The sequence below is a fragment of the Babylonia areolata genome, chromosome 22, assembly GCF_041734735.1.
Source record: "Babylonia areolata isolate BAREFJ2019XMU chromosome 22, ASM4173473v1, whole genome shotgun sequence".
Taxonomy (NCBI): Eukaryota; Metazoa; Mollusca; class Gastropoda; order Neogastropoda; family Buccinidae; genus Babylonia; species Babylonia areolata.
Window position 1 is genome coordinate 14,276,703 of NC_134897.1, and position 18,750 is coordinate 14,295,452.

An 18,750-nucleotide genomic window follows, 5' to 3' on the forward strand; every position below is an offset into this window, starting at 1 on the left:
TATTTTGTCTTGGTGTGTTTTTGTAGTGCAGGCTTCATACATGTTTTTAATCCACCAGAAATATATGTGTGTGTGTGCGCGCGCACGCATATATATATGTGTTGAGTGTATACATAATTATATCAGAGTGGATTTCTAAAACATAATACAATACATATGTTGCCATGGTTTCAGAGCGCCGAGTGGGTGCTGCACACAAGACCTTGGTTTAGCGTCTCATTCGGATGACAAGACGCTCTGCAGTCTGATTTTCAAGTCAAACTTGGGAGAATGGGTGACATCTGGATCTGAACCTAGACCCTGATGGTTCTGGCTTCACCATCCCATCAAACTGTTATTCAACTCCATCAAAACCTGCTGACACTAGTTCAAAACACCACCACTGTATGTTCTCAAAGGCATATCTCCAATGAAATTGAAATCATCTGATAAATCTTTCTCTAACAAAAACAAGACATGTTTGAGTGTTCACTATACACACATAATGAGTTTCTAACACTGGTCACACATGATTGTAACCACCACTTAAAGGTCATTCAGTGGTCACACATGATTGTAACCACCACTTATAGGTCATTCAGTGGTCACACATGATTAGGTCATTCAGTGGTCAGACATGATTAGGTCATTCAGTGGTCATACATGATTGTAACCACCACTTAAAGGTCATTCAGTGGTCAAACATGATTGTAACCACCGCCTGAAGGCCATTCAGTGGTCACACATTATTGTAACCACCACTTACAGGTCATTCAGTGGTCACTCGTGATTGTAACCATCCTTAAAACAAAGGCCATTCATTGGTCAGTCATGATTGTAACCATCCTTAAAACAATTAAAGGCCATTCAGTGGTCACTCATGATTGTAACCATCCTTAAAACAATTAAAGGCCATTCAGTGGTCACTCATGATTGTAACCATCCTTAAAACAATTAAAGGCCATTCAGTGGTCACTCATGATTGTAACCATTCTTAAAACAATTAAAGGCAATTCAGTGGTCACACATGACTGGAACCATCCTTTAAAGGCCATTCAGTGGTCACACATGACTGGAACCATCATTTAAAGGCCATTCAGGGGTCACATATGATTTAACTATTGCAACAAGAGCATACACAATTACAGGGTGAATTCAGTCAGCCCTCAGGTCTCCTTATCATACCATGCACGTCCCACATGTCTGGGCATACAGTTCAAAGTGTAAGTCTTGGGCTACACACAATAGCAAGATTAATAGGATTAACTCACTCAGTACGGCCAGTCCTCTCTTCTCCTCTACACAGACCCCTCGGATGTCCAGTGGGTGTCTCAATGATCCAACCTTTAGCTTCTGTCATCAGAATTGTGGTATTCTTTGTCAACATTCACCTCTTCAGTGTAAGAGCCTTCCGCTTGTAATATTTTGATGGTGGTAATTGGGGAGAAACGCTGTTAACGTCGTCTCTTTCGCCGTTCGTATGGAGAGAGTTAAAGCTTCATCAACTTGGAAACAAATCAATGTGTATTGCGTATGCATGCACAGTTTTTCAATCTACAAGTAAATCAAAGAAATAAACACAACATTCTTAAAAGATAAAACTTGCATGTACATACACAGTACAAGCTGGCAACCTACACTCAGTGCATGGCTCAGTATGGAGATGCCTACTTTGACCTATTTTTTTCACTCAATTACCAAAAACTACCTGCAAAATGAACAAACTATACAAGAAAAGCACGTTTAATCTCTGCTTTCAATAACTGAATAATTTTCACTGCCTTCTGTGTTTGGTGTGGAATGAAAGTGACACTGATAAACAATGAGGGGGTAAGCCCTAATTGAGCTCCGAAGCTGACCTGGTCACTGTATTTACTTGATTTCTTAAGACATCTTGCTATAGCGCATATTTTTGAAGCTCTATAGTGGTTTCACTACCTCTCTAAAGGCGCTTCTGAAGGCACACGGCTATTTTTAGCATGGAGATACACAGTGGAGACTAAGCTCTTTTTGTACATATCCTGCTGGTCAATGGCATATTTTGTGAAATATATTGAAAAAAAAAATTAGAATTTCATCCATTTCAAAAAGCTTCATGTTAAAAAGCTTTTTTTATTGAAACTGTAACACTTCAAGGGAAGTAACGTATGTTTACAAATGGCAGTTTTATGTTTCTAAATGGAGTTCCCTCCCTTCGACTGTCTACCACTGACTGTGTGCGTGTGAAAGCGCATACATGTTTAAAAAGATGAACCCACTGAAATCAAAATCTAGAGTTGACATGGTCAGTAAGATGGCTACTCGTCAATCAATGTTCTATACTGCAGAAAACTGTTGAATTTGTATAAGAACAAGGCTCTGACAAAGAAGATAAAGTAGTGTAAATGGTGATAGAATACTGACTGGAGTAGTGACCAGTGTTTGTGACTGACACTGTTTTTTGTTTTTTTTGTTTTTTTTTGTCTGATTGTCTGGGTTGATTTTTTGTGATTTTTTTTCAAATATCATGCAATTTCTGGGTGCACGGTTCAAGGTCTGCAATTTCACTGAGTTAATCAAGACTTTGTGTTGCTCAGTTTTTGCTTTTTTCCCAATGTCCAGTTCCAAAGCTGATACTGCAAACTGTTCACTAATCAATGCAATACTGCAAGAAATTTTCAGCTTACACTTGTTTAGTGGGGAACAAGATTATATGCAAAATCAAACTAATTAACCTTTATAATCCTGGTGACTTGTCTTTCCTGAAGACCTCAGCACTGCTGGTGTAGTCGCTCCAACAGATCCTCAAGATGGTGTGGAAGCAGCACGAGTGGAATCTCTCCTGGAGGTGGGCGTGACTGTTGTAGGTGACCCAAGACTCTGAGCGGTAATGGAGGGTGGTGAACACCATGACTGTGTAGATGCTGGTCCTGGTCTCTGTTTCAAGGTGGTGGTTGTTCCACACCCTCTTGTGGAGCCTTCTGAAGGCACAGCTGGCCTTGACCAGTCTGTTGTCCACTTCCTAGTCAGACACAACAGACAACAGACTCCAGTTGAGAGAAATGTACCTATCTAATTTCATTGTAAAAAATAACTGTTACTATATTAATGAAGATCATTGGAAATAACTTGTTCACAACACTGCAGGACCAAGGAACATTAATACATGCATATATCTCCCAAATCACATACATGATATATGCATGTGTGTGCTCTCAGTATGACACAAGCATGCATCAGTGTGTTTCCCAAACATCCAAAAGCACTGGTTAAATTCAATAAATGCAAAGATCCTCCCAAACAACCAAGATAAGTCAGAACATTTCAACTGAATTGATCAACATTAGACTTGGAGCTAGCCATTCACTTGGATCAGAGCAGCAGTGTATCATTCAGAGCACTAAAAGCAAGAGACAAAACCTTCATGGTTGACATGTGATTCCTGCTGATTCAAAATCTACAAAAAACAAAAACAAAAAACACAGGTGGCTGGGTAGGAAGGCTACCAGTGCTTACATATACAGTGTAGTTCTTTCGTCAAAATCAGGATTGGTGGATTGGATGCATATTCTCATACACAATATAGATTTGGATCAAAGTTCCAAACTTCCCCTGTTTTCATCAAAGTATTCTGGCTTTGAAAGACTGAAACAAATCCTTGAAAAATTGAAAATAAAGAAAGAATTATTTTTTCAACATTCTGTTTTGGGGTTATTCACTTTCATATTTACAACTGAATTACTGCAATTAGACTTTTCACAGACTGCATAAACTGATCCAAATCATTTCTATGATCAACTTCAAAATATGCATTTGTTCAGGTCTTTTGACACCTGCTGGTTTGCGTTACACAGTCTTAGCCACACTGTAAGTTCATTTCAGTTTTCAATAATATCCAAACAACTCATAAGTATACCATCATGTCAAACTGTTATCCTATTCATGTCTTTTCCATGACCTTACCACTCAGATACTTCAAAACAAATGCCGACAATTCACACAGTGACAGACTTTTCAGGCAAGAAAGCTGACCAAGAAATGCTGTTAACTACACTTTTCAGCATCATGAGCAGGTTCATTCTAGCTAATTCAGTACCCTCTTTCAAATATTCATATGCAATATGCATGTCATTGGCAGACTGTGTTATTCTGTGGGTTCTGAGCAAAATTTCTTTTTCTTTTAACTGCGAACAAGAAACAGAATGTCAGGCTATCTTTCAGCCACACATTCTGAAATGAACTGAAAACGAACCAATCAAATCTTGTGGATCTGACTGCTAAACAAAATAAACATAGTCTAAACAAAATAAAAATTAAAAATTGTCCCCAGATTTTTAGGTCGATCATGACCTGCTATCATGGTGACTTCAATTTCATTCCTTCTTCACTTCCATGCTTGGAGTGAATCCTGTCAAAGTCTTTAGTGTCTGCATATTCAGGGGGGGTGGGGGGGGTAGCAGTCTCCACCCTGGAGGGGACGCTCGCTCACTCTGGCTCTGCGACTTAGCGATTATTGCCATCAGTAGGGGACCCAGAAGGTGGTGTCTTAAGTACATTAAATCAGAATAGGCACTACTGAACACCACTAGAGTGACTCAGCAGCAGTGCAGGGTCTCTTCTAGTGTGTGACCTCCTAGAGACCTTACATCGATGGTTCCTTGTGGACTGCCGACAATGGGACTGTGACTGACAAACTTGGGTGTGGCAGTGTATGGGGGGAATGAATGAATGAATGAATGAATGAATCTGTATGAGGAATGCCACTAAAACGATGCAGATGATGGGACAGCAAAAAAAATAAATAAATAAAAAAAATAAATAAATAAAATCAAATAAAATCAGGATACTGAAATACGGATTGGTATGAGTGGAAAGATCTTTTTATAGGTTTTTAAAAAATAATTTTTCTATTTTTATTCTTTTTGTTGTCCCATCACTGCACTATTTCAGTGGCATAACTCCCACACCGCTCATTCTGAGTCCCCCCTTACATGGCCACACTCGGGTCCGTCTGTCACAGTCCCAGCGTTGGCAGTCCACAGGGAATCATCAATGTCAGGTCACCAGGAGGCCACAAATTAGAGGAGACCCTGCACTGCTGCTGAGTCACTTCGGTGGTGTGCAGTAGTGCCTGTTCTGATTTTAATGTACTTAAGACACAACCCACTAAGCCCTATGCCGACAACAATAATTGCCGAGTCATGAAAGAATGTAACCCACAGAGTGGAGACCACCATCACGTCCCTGCAGCAAAAGTCCCCCATGAATGTGCACACATCAAAGACCTTGACAGGATTCATCCCAAGCACGGAAGTGAAGGGGGATTAAAAGTAAGGTCACCATGAAAGCTGCACATGGAAGGCCACAATGCTTGGGACAATTCTTTTTTTTATCTACATACTGATGATGAAGAAGGAAGAAGAGGACGAGGAAGCTATGGAGGTCCATTTTAGGTCTGGACTACATGACAAGGCTGTACTCCATGTTTTCTTTCATAATGATACATATATTCCAGTGTTAACTAGGCCTGAGAGATATAAATATCTGCAGTGTTGGTCAGGAAATTTGATCAAGACATGCAAAGACACTTCTATGAGGTGGATGATACTCAACTGTGTGCGGTCCCAGTCTTCCGATCTAAACCCAAAGCATGCTCAACTCTGGCTAGGAGGCAGTTGCTGGCAAAAAAACAAAACAAAACAAAACAAACAAAAAACCCCAAAAAAACCACTGTCCACTGGGTATCAAACCCATGTCCTCCCAGCAGTCAGTCTGCGATGCTGTCTACTTACCTTGGATATCATTATCAACGCTTCACAAAGAACCTCTGACATTGTAAGACTTCCACAGAATATAAAGAACCTGGTCAGCAGCCAATAACTTCAAAGTGTTCCTCTGAGACTGGAGAAAACAATTTTCAAATCAGACTGCATCTTTTTCAACAAAGAATGAAGAAAATTAATCAAAGAAAAAGGGATGTGGACAACAGAAGGAACTACAATATTCCAATATAAAGGCTGGAAAAAAGTGCTTCAAGATGTAGAACAGAGAAAAAGTATGAAAGGCGAATAAGATGCTTTGACCTCATAGCATGGAAAACAAAATCTTGCGCTGCTGCAGACAATATCTGTGAGGTCCAGTCTGTTAGAGAAATGCTGAAAAATAATCTAAACGAGTGCAAGATGAATTAGAGGGGTTACACACACAGGCTTGCTTTCGTGTGCCAGGTGATTGACAAAGAAATCATAAATAAACAGAAGTACTTTGGCAGAGAAAGCATCCAGATCCAAGCTACACAGCACAGAAGCTGAAAAAAAGTTGAAGCTGTGATCAGAAGCTGTTGTTTTATTCTCTTAACCGGGAAGAAAAGCCGCAGCCATACCTTATGTACAGTTCTGAAAAGTCTTGGAACCTCCATTGGCTCCCTACTGACAACATCATTCGGCAGTCGGATGTCCTACCTAGTCAGTTTAAACTTGTTTTAAATCTGTACTGAGGTACGACTTATACCTTCCTTTCTGGTTAAGGGAAGAAAACAGTACCTGCCAAGAGCGTCAACTTTTTTTCTTTCCATTTTCTGTGCTTTGCAGCTCAGATCTGGAAGCTTTCTCTATCAAAGCACTTCTATTTGTTGGTTTCTTTGTCAATCACCTGGCACACATGCTTGAAAGCAAGCTTTTGTGTAACTCCTAATTCATCACAATTTAGAGAGTATCATGATCACCTGTCTGCTGGTGATTTCAATGTCAATCAACTGGCCGTCACCATCACCGTCACCGATCCCTCAGATTCCGAATCCTTTGGGGCGCCTTTGAAGCTTTGTCAACCACCTTTCTCCAGTCCTCGCGTCTCTCGGCCGCTCTCAGGGTGTCTCTCAGCTCCATGCCTGTCCACTCTCGGATGTTGTCCTCCCATCTCTTCCTTTGTCTGCCTCTTCTTCTTCCTCCCCTCACTGTGCCTTGTAAGATTGTTTTAGCAAGACCAGAGGAGCGTGTGACATGACCAAACCACTTCAGTTTTCGTTGTCTGGTGAGTGTTTGAAGGTCAGAATAGGGCCCGATTTCAATCAACTGGCACACGTGTTCAAAAGCAAACCTATGTGAATCCTCTAGATCCTCCTGGTCTGGTTTAGATTCTTAGTCAGTACTTCTCTAACAGACTGGATCTCTCAGGTATTACCTGCAGCATCTGTGGTGATAATTTGGTTACCATGCTAAAAGGTCAAAGGAGCTTATTTTCTGAAGTTTTCATCATTGTCCTGTTCTGCAACTTGAAGCACCATTTTCCAGCCTTCGTATTCAAATATTGCTAGTCCTTCTGATGACCCATGTGCATTTTTCTATGAACAGTTTTTTTTTGTTCTTCTCTGTTGAAAAAAATTGCACTCTGGATTGCAAAATATGCTTTCTCTGATGTCTTGGAGCATTGCCTAAAGGTTTTTTGAACAACTTCATCATCAAAGATGGTGGCCGATTTAATTCTAAAGCGTTTTATAGCATTCTCCATGTTACAGGCTTAGGTCATCAAAACTTTGCAGACATGTCCATGCAGTATAGGAAGTCTGCAGGTTCCAGTGGTCACCATCTAACTATGCCTTGACTGAAGCTTCTCTTACTGAAACTGCAGCCATTTGTATTAGAAACACAGACAAAAGGCTCTCCAGTCGATTCTTCAAAATGTACAATGCAGTCTGGGACTTCCTCAACCCTTGATGGGAGATTGTTTTATGTTTACTCGTCCTTGGTGCCATTTTCTTCTATCTTCTTATACCATCACCAGATCCACTTTAACAAATACACAAAACAAATGTATATGTGAAATCATGATACCCAAAAACTGTCCACTAGTTAATCATCAACAGCATAAAATCACATTCTTAAAATATTTACTGTCTGAGGATAGGAGAAGATAGAAGAGAATCTTGTTACATTTGTAAACATGAGGCTGGCCCCATGATGGCCTCACAATTACCTTCAAGATGCTAGCTTGTATGGCTCCTTGTGGAAAACAATTGTAAAATTATCACAGAACACTCTAAGTAAGTTTAAAACCAGTCTGCTTTATTCCTGTGAGTGTTTGGGGGGAGGTGGTGGGTGCTCGGTGGGTAAACTTCAATTTCCTGATTAACCCTTTCGCTGCCAGGAAAATAAGATTTAAGTGAAATCTATTTGCCAGGGTTTTTTCCACAAAAAAATGGGTATAAATTTTCAAAAAATTCTGTGCTCTTTGTTACTGGAGAAAGACCCATAAAAGTATATATTTTCTGAAAGGGAAATGAATAAAGAATACAAAACACATGATGTTTTCCCATTTTATATATTTTTAGTGACATGCTGTTGTTTTGAAATCAGTGTTTTGTTTTTTGCCACATTTTCAACTTGTTCATTACAAACATTAGTCAGGTAATTTGCACTAAAATATCATATTTTCTGGACAAATGGATATCTGCACACACAAAATCATACTAGAACAACCACAATATAAAAAAAAAACTGAAAAAGAAAGATATATAATGCATTGTGACTTCTGCAAGTGATAATATGGATGTGAGGCCACGCCCCCTCAGTCTCCACCCCCCTCCTCTTCACCCCTCTCACATGGTTACTTTATCCACTTCTCATCAGACTGCGTTGGCTGAGTGCCAAGAAAATAGCTCACACTGTGTCTTGCTAAAAATTTGGTGACTTCTGTCGACTGCTAGAGTTGAACAGCCGGCATCACTCACTGATAGTCGTATCTTGGCTACTCTCTTGATTGCTCCCTTTATTTTCTATCAAATTGTCCTATAAATGTTCACCACTGTCTTCTCCTTCGAATTTATGCTTCAATTCTTTGTGAGCATCAGCTAAAGAAAGTAATCTTGGTTGATTTAGTCTGCCAAGATCGCATGTCTTGAGCACGGAGTCAGTCCGACATTTTGTTGAGCAAGCGAGGAGAGGAGCCAGGCAAAGCCTGCAGCCAGTAACCCAACCAAAACGTTCAAATAAAGGACTGCCTTATGACGCAGATGGTGTTTCTAGCTATGAATAGAATCTTGAAAGATTCCCCAAGCTAAAGCTACCAGCATTTTTGTCAACGAACTGAATGCAAAGCAGGGAAAAGTCAGACTATTTCGATGACGAGTTATCGCGTCATTGTGGCAGCGAAGCGTACATGCTTTCCATGACGAGTTATCTCATCATATAGGCAGCCTAGGGGTTAATATCACTTCTTAGCGTGATAAATACAGTGCATTTTGAATGAAGATTCTTCAAATCAGTATGTATTGTATTCTGAAGCAGGAGGATATGACAAATGTAAATGTTAGCCGTAAAAAACACACGATTTTGCAACTCAAAAGCGATTCCTGGCAAAACAGCATTTTGGGGGTAGGGGAAGCAGCTCGGCCAGTGTGACTCCCCAAAGGGTCAAATGTTTATCCAAACATACTGAAATAATTCCTAGAACTAGAAGAACCCTGCAGGTCTGTTTTTAACTGATTTTGGAAAGAGTCTTTAATTCTCCAGAACTACAATGCGAACTGGTCTAAACACACAAGTCATAAAAACAATTACATGCCATAAATTCAAAATGACCAAGTATGACCCTTCCCCTTTCCCCATAGCTCACTCAGTTCACTCTGAATATTTATCAATTTATAATTTCTGAATCATGGCTCTATTTTTCCTGCTTCAGGATTGTATTTTTGCTGTAATTAGTGAAAGCATAGAATTCTGAAACTTGACAGAGCACGCTACACTCAAAATATATTAGCAGGTCTTTGTGACCTTTAACACAGCAGTGATGCCACTCCACATCAAAATCATCAATGAAATCAATCACTTGATATAATATACATGTCTGAAACATGGTCCACAGAAATTTGCTTTCATGATCGTTATAGGAGAAAAAATGTTTAAGCCTGTTTTCAGGCATAATACTATTAAAATATATATATATATATATATATGAAAACAAAACAAAACGTAAATTGCATTTAAGCCCATGTGAAAAATAAAGTGATCCACAGCCTGAAAGAGGATGGAGAGGTGCGGAAGGGAAGGAAACCAGTCACACAATCAAAGTAAGTTTAGTTACCAGTCTGATATATTTGCAGCAAGAAATGAAAGTTCAACAAACAAATACACCAACAAACTTGTCAACATCAGCCCATAAGTACACGCCTTAGCTCCATGACCCACCAATCCCCTGCCATCAGCCCTGACATGGTGCCTTTGTGGTTGGCTGTGTTGAAAAGTATACACAGCTTGATTTGATTTGAACCCCTGCCTTAACCTCTTCCACCCCTTTCCCACCCCACACACCTGTCTGGAAATGATGGGAACATGAAGATGTAGGCACTTGGAGTTCTGTCCAGCATGTGGGAGGTCCTGTTGACCAGCCTTCCTACAGCTGTCACCGGTGTCTGTAGACACATGGATGGGTCAGGGGACTCCATGGGTTGAGCAGCAATTGACACAGTCGTCCACTGGGCCGCCATTTCCTTCTCCACTTCATCACTCGACCCTGGCAGTGTCAGCAGTTGTGTAACTGCACACAACACATCTTTACCTGTTAACACATGACACTTCTATCATCACTTTGTCAATCAGCACCAGCAATGCTATCAGTTAAATGGCACTGCACACATCTTTACCTGTCAACACATGACACTTCTATCATCACTTCATCAATCAGCCCCAGCAATGCTATCAGTTAAATGGCACTGCACACATCTTTACCTGTCAACACATGACACTTCTATCATCACTTCATCAACCAGCCCCAGCAATGCTATCAGTTAAATTTCACTGCACACAACACATCTTTACCTGTCAACACATGACACTTCTATCATCACTTCATCAATCAGCACCAGCAATGCTATCAGTTAAATGTCACTGCACACAACACATCATTACCTGTCAACACATGACGCTTGTATTAATACTTCCATCACTCAGCCCCAGCAATGCCATCAGTTAAATGTCACTGCACACAACACATCTTTACCTGTCAACACATGACACTTCTATCATCACTTCATCAATCAGCACCAGCAATGCTATCAGTTAAATGTCACTGCACACAACACATCTTTACCTGTCAACACATGACACTTCTATCATCACTTCATCAATCAGCACCAGCAATGCTATCAGTTAAATGTCACTGCACACAACACATCATTACCTGTCAACACATGACGCTTCTATTAATACTTCCATCACTCAGCCCCAGCAATGCCATCAGTTAAATGTCACTGCACACAACACATCTTTACCTGTCAACACATGACACTTCTATTAATACTTCCATCACACAGCCCCAGCAATGCCATCAGTTAAATGTCACTGCACACAACACATCTTTACCTGTCAACACATGACACTTCTATCATCACTTCATCAATTAGCACCAGCAATGCTATCAGTTAAATGTCACTGCACACAACACATCTTTACCTGTCAACACATGACACTTCTATCATCACTTCATCAATCAGCACCAGCAATGCTATCAGTTAAATGTCACTGCACACAACACATCATTACCTGTCAACACATGACGCTTCTATTAATACTTCCATCACTCAGCCCCAGCAATGCCATCAGTTAAATGTCACTGCACACAACACATCTTTACCTGTCAACACATGACACTTCTATTAATACTTCCATCACACAGCCCCAGCAATGCCATCAGTTAAATGTCACTGCACACAACACATCTTTACCTGTCAACACATGACACTTCTATCATCACTTCATCAATTAGCACCAGCAATGCTATCAGTTAAATGTCACTGCACACAACACATCTTTACCTGTCAACACATGACACTTCTATCATCACTTCATCAATCAGCACCAGCAATGCTATCAGTTAAATGTCACTGCACACAACACATCTTTACCTGTCAACACATGACACTTCTATCATCACTTCATCAATCAGCACCAGCAATGCTATCAGTTAAATGTCACTGCACACAACACATCATTACCTGTCAACACATGACGCTTCTATTAATACTTCCATCACTCAGCCCCAGCAATGCCATCAGTTAAATGTCACTGCACACAACACATCTTTACCTGCCAACACATGACACTTCTATCATCACTTCCATCACTCAGCCCCAGCAATGCCATCAGTTAAATGTCACTGCACACAACACATCTTTACCTGTCAACACATGACACTTCTATTAATACTTCCATCACTCAGCCCCAGCAATGCCATCAGTTAAATGTCACTGCACACAACACATCTTTACCTGTCAACACATGACACTTCTATCATCACTTCCATCACTGGGCCCCAGCAATGCCATCAGTTGTGTCACTGCACACATCTTTACCTGTCAACACATGACACTTCTATCATCACTTCATCAACCAGCCCCAGCAATGCTATCAGTTAAATGTCACTGCACACATCTTTACCTGTAAACGCATGACACTTCTATCATCATTTCATCACTCAGCACCAGCAATACCATCAATTCAGTCACTGCACACATCTTTACCTGTGAACACATATGCTTCTATCATCACTTCATCACTCATCCCATGCAAAGCCATCAGTTGTATCACTGCACACATCTTTACCTGTGAACACATGACACTTCTATAACTGTCACTTAATCAATCAACCCAAGCAAAGCCAGCGGTTCAATCACTGCATGTAACAAATCTTTACTTGTAAACTCAGGTCTCATTATGACACTTCCTTAATCCATCATATTTCTCCACTGATCACATGTCAGCTCTCAATCACCACAGTTTTAAAAATGTCACTGCAATTCATACATCCCAGTTGTCCATCGTAACCTTCATCAAAGAAGATCCTACACTTCCACCACAAGTCTGTACAATAATGGCACGCACAAGGTATAAATAGTTCCCATACACAGTACACCCAAAGTCTGTAACAACTGAAAGCACAAGAAACCAATTGATCCACAAGTCAATGTTCTTACTGTATTCATCTAAAAAATACTTTTAAATCCACATAGAAAATGTATCCTGCAAATGTAAGTGGGTTTATTTGTTTTTCATGTGAATACAATGATTTCAATCTTATAAATCTGTTCAGTGCCAGAGAATTTTGTAAAAAAATAAAATTAAATTAAATTAAAAAAAAAAGAAAAAAAAAGAAAAGGAAAGTAAACAAGATTATATATATATATATATATATATATATATATATATATATATATATATATATATATAAAAGTGTTTTCCCTTTGCCAGAGACTTTTGATTCTTGGGTAATAAATTCATAAAAAGATAAAAAGATTTTAGTACCAAAACTATAGGAGGTGAAAAGAAAATGTTTTTTATGAAGGAAAATGAAAATGGATTCTTAATCTGGCCCCTTCCATTCTTTTTTTCTTTCTTTTTTTATCTGGCCCCTTCCATTAAAAATTTTTTTTTTTAATTTTTATATCTGGCCCCTTCATTTTTTTTTTTTTTAAGCTGCAGATTAAGATAGTTCAAAGTCAAGAATTCCTGTGCATGAAAGTCAGTTTCCACCTCCACACAGTGATGTCTAAAAAGAAACTATCATACAAACAAAATACAGCTCTGGAAATATCATCATGCTTATTCAGTTATTGTAAGATCATACCTGTACTCGCTGTAGAATAAAATAAAACAGGATATAAGTTTATGATAACAATCACAATTCTTGTAGACTACGTAAGTGAATAACTGTCCCAGTAATAATATTAGTAGTAGTAGTAGTATTTTTTATGTATTTGTCTTTTTTTTTCTTTAAAAAAAAAATATCTATTTAATTAATTATTCATTTTATTATTATTATCATTATTATATATATATATTTTTTTTTTTTCCCCTCAAGGCCTGACTAAGCATTGGGTTATGCTGCTGGTCAGGCATCTGCTTGGCAGATGTGGTGTAGCGTATATGGATTTGACCGAACGCAGTGATGCCTCCCTGAGCTACTGATACTGAATATCTGATGCTGATACTGTCCCAACAATGACAAATGTAGGTTCAGTCAAGATAAAATGTCAATCATGTTCTCAGAAACTGACAAGTCAAACTTTTTTTCTTTATCCCCCACCCCCCAATCCCCCTCCCGTCCCCCAACACTTGAGCATCACTACTTAAGAGCATCACTCCTTTGATGTTATTCACTCCCTCTTTCTCTACAAAGAGATTAGTCAACTGATCACAGACAAACTGCGTGAAAAAATAATAACTGGTGATTCCAGTCCATTGTTGTTTGTCAGTACTGTGATCACTGAACAGAACTCTGCTGAAGAAAAAACATAATAGAAGCAAGACAGCAGTGGACATCTTACGGACACTCACTTTGTTTTGGATGTCAGCTGACATTTTATAGACACTGAATTGGTTAAATAGTAGTTGTTTTTTTATAAGCCACCATGATGAAGAGGTTAGCATCATGGGCCAATGACAAGGCATGGATTCAAACCCCATCAGATCAGAGTTTTGGTGGCAGGTTCCTACCCAGAATGTGCATGCGTTTTGGTCTCTTGGTCAGAACCACAAGTGTGTATATTTCCATGTGGATGATGCAAGCTGTATATTTATATTATATATATCTCATGTGATTTGATCGAGGCACCTAAAATAGGCGGATTCATATCTTTTTTTATTTTTTGTAACATTCAACGTCAAAACAAGCTGTTCATAACTGTGGACATACTATAGTGAAACAGTCATCAAAGAGCAAAATTTGTGAGTTTATATCATTCTATAATTAATTAGATGATTCAAAGATATTATGTGTTCAGAATGTAATGAAGGAAAATGAAACTGGATTCTGAATCATGCTAACGTTCATATTCTAATTATATTTCTGTTAATAATTATGATGTAATAATTAATTGCAATGTTTTTAAAGCGAATAATGTGAAATGCTTTTATTTGAGAACATATGGTTATTACTCCCGTTTAATCAAGTAATCCTGTGTGCTGATTATCTGGTTGTGGTTTTCCGCAATTTATCTTTATTCTTATCTATTATAATCAATGTGTAATATAGTAGGTTATGCTTATAATTATATCCAAAATAATGTTTCTTAATTCTTTCTGTTTTTACATTAAGAATACTAGTTATTACCTGCAATGTGTGGATGAATGTATGAAATGGTATATGTGATATTTTAACATTTGTGTCTTTGTTATATTCGTAAAAGCCGTTGTTGACTTTTACAGTTTTGGTCCCCATGCATGTTGTTTACTTGTCTATGTTGTGATAATGCACCTGACCAAATTTCTCCAGTTGGAGATAATAAAGTACGTTATTCTTATCTTAATTGTTTGTAAAGCACTCTCTTTACTTGTTTTGAATTTTCCAAGTCTGATCTCAGTGTTAATTCTCTGACAGAAACTAACGATAAATCCACTTCTTAAATCTGCATACTTTTTTTTAAATAGTTAAACGTCGTATTATTTTTGTGTCTAAATTTCGACACAGCCTTTGGCCAAAATTGGTATCCACGATGAACATTGAAATGCATCACTGCATGATGTACACATGTCGATGTCAACAAAACATGCGAATAACTTACCAAAGTGCTTGTTTCAGCGGCCTCATTCTTAGTCGTAGTAGCGGAAGAGGGCAAAACATAAATTCAACGTCTTCTCATTCATTCAACTGTCTTCTGCTCAGTCTGAAACTGTATTCTGCTCATATACACGTCTGCTTTCGAAGACATGGAGCCGTCCAAACGGACAGACGACTGGGTTTGAAGGGGAAAAAAAAGTAGGCGCCGAATACGTTTCGCACCACTCGGATAAAACCAGAAAAGCAAGCCATTGTTACGTTACAGTATCAATCCTTATAACTTATTAACAGATCTATTTTTCTAAAACAAATTACTATCTGTGTATAAGATTAGCTTAATTTTCTTTTTGTAATTGATATTTTACTTGCATGCTACTGTCCATTCCAGGTTTTGGGGGCAATACCGAAAGTCGAAAAATCGTGTGAAAAGTACAAAATGATACAGCTCTAGTATTCTGTCCACCAGATGTCAAAAGGTTTTGCTTCTTCAATTTTTCATTTCTATAGACCATATAGTTTTTTCAGTGAGTTGTGTTTGAGTGGGAAACCGAGAAATGCCTTTTCTGTCAACAAAAATTAAAATGTCAGAGACCGAAAGACATTAAACAGTATTGTGAGTTGTGTCCCTTGGCAAAACAACATTGGCGCGCAAAAACCCACGTGCTTTTTATGCATACAATAACATTAATCAACGGGTTTTTCATTTAACAACAAAGAATTGTACTACATTCAAAGAAATTTCCAGTACTTTGGAGGAAATTTAACCATTCCTTGATCAGCCATAAACATACTGTATGTATTGTTGAAAAAACCATTGCTTAATTGCTGTGATTGTTTTTGTCGCAAATCCAGCCCATCTCATCGAGTGGCATTCCATGCTCGTGAATGGGGCTAAACACCAGAAATCCAGGAACGTAGTTATGGGTTCTTTTTGGTTTTAGATGCACTTTCTTGCTTTCGAGCAGATGTTTGTAAAAAACAAAACAAAACAAAAAACAACAAATCTACAACATATATGTTTATTTATTTATTTGTTTATTTTCAGTACATGCACCTTTAATTAATTGTCCTTCTCAATAATATATATAAAAAACAGAATGACATATGTATGTAACAACTCTGAGAGTTTTTGTTAGGAACCCTCCCCTTCCCCTCCCCCCGGCCGGTTTTTTGTTGTTGTTTGTTTTTGTTTTGTTTTTTTGTTTTTGCATGGGTTCTTTTATGTGCACAAAGTAATGCTACCAGTGGGAACTTTATAGCAGTGTTTTCTTCTCAGCAGAAAGACTGTTCTATATATACATTGATGGAAACATTTGATTTGATGTATGCGCCTTTTTTTTCCTCAGGAGTTTGCCAAATTCTGACAGAACATCTTTGGTTGGAACTTGAAAAGTGCTAGCTTGAGCACACATGCACACACACACACCACAGCATTAATTGATTCTGTCTTTAATTGTACGTGTGTGTGTGTGTGTGTGTGTGTGTGAGTGTGTGTGTGTGTGTGTGTGTGTGATCATCATTGTTGTATGGCACATGGTCCATGTAGGTGTTTTCAGAAATCAACAAGCACACCATATCTTTAAACATGTGTATCCAATATTCAATTTGTGCATGGACACACATACAACAAATATTCACACACACACACACACACACACACACACACATGACAGAATTAATCAATTAATTAATGCTCTGTGTTTTATCTTCAGTTTAACATCTATTCACTATAAGTGTTTTTAGATGGAAAGGAGTAAAGAAGTGGATAAAGGAAAGGGAATGCATGTGAGTATTAGTGTAAAAAAGTATTCATGTTATGTATCAGAGGAAAAGTATATTATAAGAAAAAGGTCTAAAGAGATTGTGGTGTGTATTGAATGAGGTGTCATGGGAAGGAGAATATGTATATGCATATCAACAAGTATTAACCTACAACAATGTAAATATAAATAACAACATTAATTATAACACATCAAAGGAGGATACCAACTGGACTGGGGTTTAAAATTTCCGAAAGCATTCTAAGCAATGAATAATCTTTCAAAATCTTTTCAGTGGCTGATGAAATATTGGAAGAAAAGTCATCAACTGCATCTTTAGGAATGAACTGTCTTATGCTCAGACAATGAATGAGTAGATGACTTACAGTTATTTGCTTAACGCATATATATTTTATATTTTTAGAAAATTTTGTGCGAAAGGCATTTAAACGAATTCTATACATTAGACTTGTAATTTGTCTTGAATGTGCTGCTGGTGTCAAATTTAGAAAATGTTTGGGATTAGCTGCATTCTTTGTGTTTACACAACATTGGTAATATTGATTATTTGAATCTATAACTAATTTCTTAAATCGATTTCTAGATACATTTTCTATACAACTAATGTATTCATGTAGATCTAACTGGATGTCAAGTTGTATTGTACCTTCGAAATTACGTGCTGCTCTTCTAGCTGCTTGGTCTACCCACTGATTTGAAGATATTCCACAGTGCGTAGGTACCCAACAGAAAGTTATTTTAATGCCCTGTTTTGTCAGTTGGTGAATAATATGTTTTATTTCCATTGTCATCTCAATTCGCTTCTTTGAATTTGAAGATTCTATAGCTTGTAATACTGACTTCGAGTCTACACATAATAGAATTTCACTGACAGTTTTTGGAATGTCTGAAATATAATTTAAGGCCATAAGTATGGCTATAAGTTCAGCTGTGAAAATGGAATATTGTCTACCAATATAGTATAATTTTTCTATTCTAAATGAAGGAATTACAAAAGCCGCTCCTGAATTACCATCTTCTAGAACAGATCCGTCTGTGTATATTTTTAGATAATAAGAATATTGATTTTCTATATGGGAGAGCACTTCAGGTTTTCACAAAAATGGTGACTGGTTCTTGGATAAATCTGTATAATCCTAATGTTCTGTGTGTGTGTGTGTGTGTGTGTGTGTGTGAAGCTCTTGGGGATTACAAACACATATGTACTGAGAGTGAAAATAATGTCGGATATGACGTACAATCACACATCTTGTTTTGGTGTATGTGTAAGTATATTCGTGCATGTGCGGATATGTGCATAAGGTTCTCTCTGTATGTATATGTGTATGTGTGTGCGCGTGCGTGTGTGTGTGTGTGTGTGTGTGTGTGTGCGTGTGTGTGTGTGCGTGTGCGCACATGCACCACACTTTAAATGTTTTGTTTTGTTTAAATAGAATTGTACTAAAGTTTCATATGTCAAGGTGAG

The 18,750-nt window shown here is 38.2% G+C and overlaps 1 protein-coding gene across 3 annotated transcripts; it reads right to left on the minus strand.

Annotated features, from left to right (window-relative positions):
- Positions 1-387: 387 nt before the first annotated feature.
- Positions 388-15,656, minus strand: LOC143297154 (uncharacterized). Of its 3 annotated transcripts, XM_076609337.1 has the most exons (4): positions 15,509-15,656; positions 12,218-12,301; positions 10,263-10,488; positions 388-2,980 (listed from the first exon to the last, which is right to left on the minus strand). In XM_076609337.1, exons 3-4 carry the CDS (start codon positions 10,436-10,438, stop codon positions 2,764-2,766), a joined length of 393 nt encoding a protein of 130 aa, XP_076465452.1. In that variant the 5' UTR covers positions 10,439-10,488; positions 12,218-12,301; positions 15,509-15,656; the 3' UTR covers positions 388-2,763. The 3 variants fall into 3 exon arrangements, with proteins under 3 accessions (XP_076465452.1, XP_076465451.1, XP_076465453.1); XM_076609336.1 differs by lacking the exon at positions 12,218-12,301; XM_076609338.1 differs by lacking the exons at positions 12,218-12,301; positions 15,509-15,656 and adding an exon at positions 11,131-11,201.
- Positions 15,657-18,750: the final 3,094 nt, after the last annotated feature.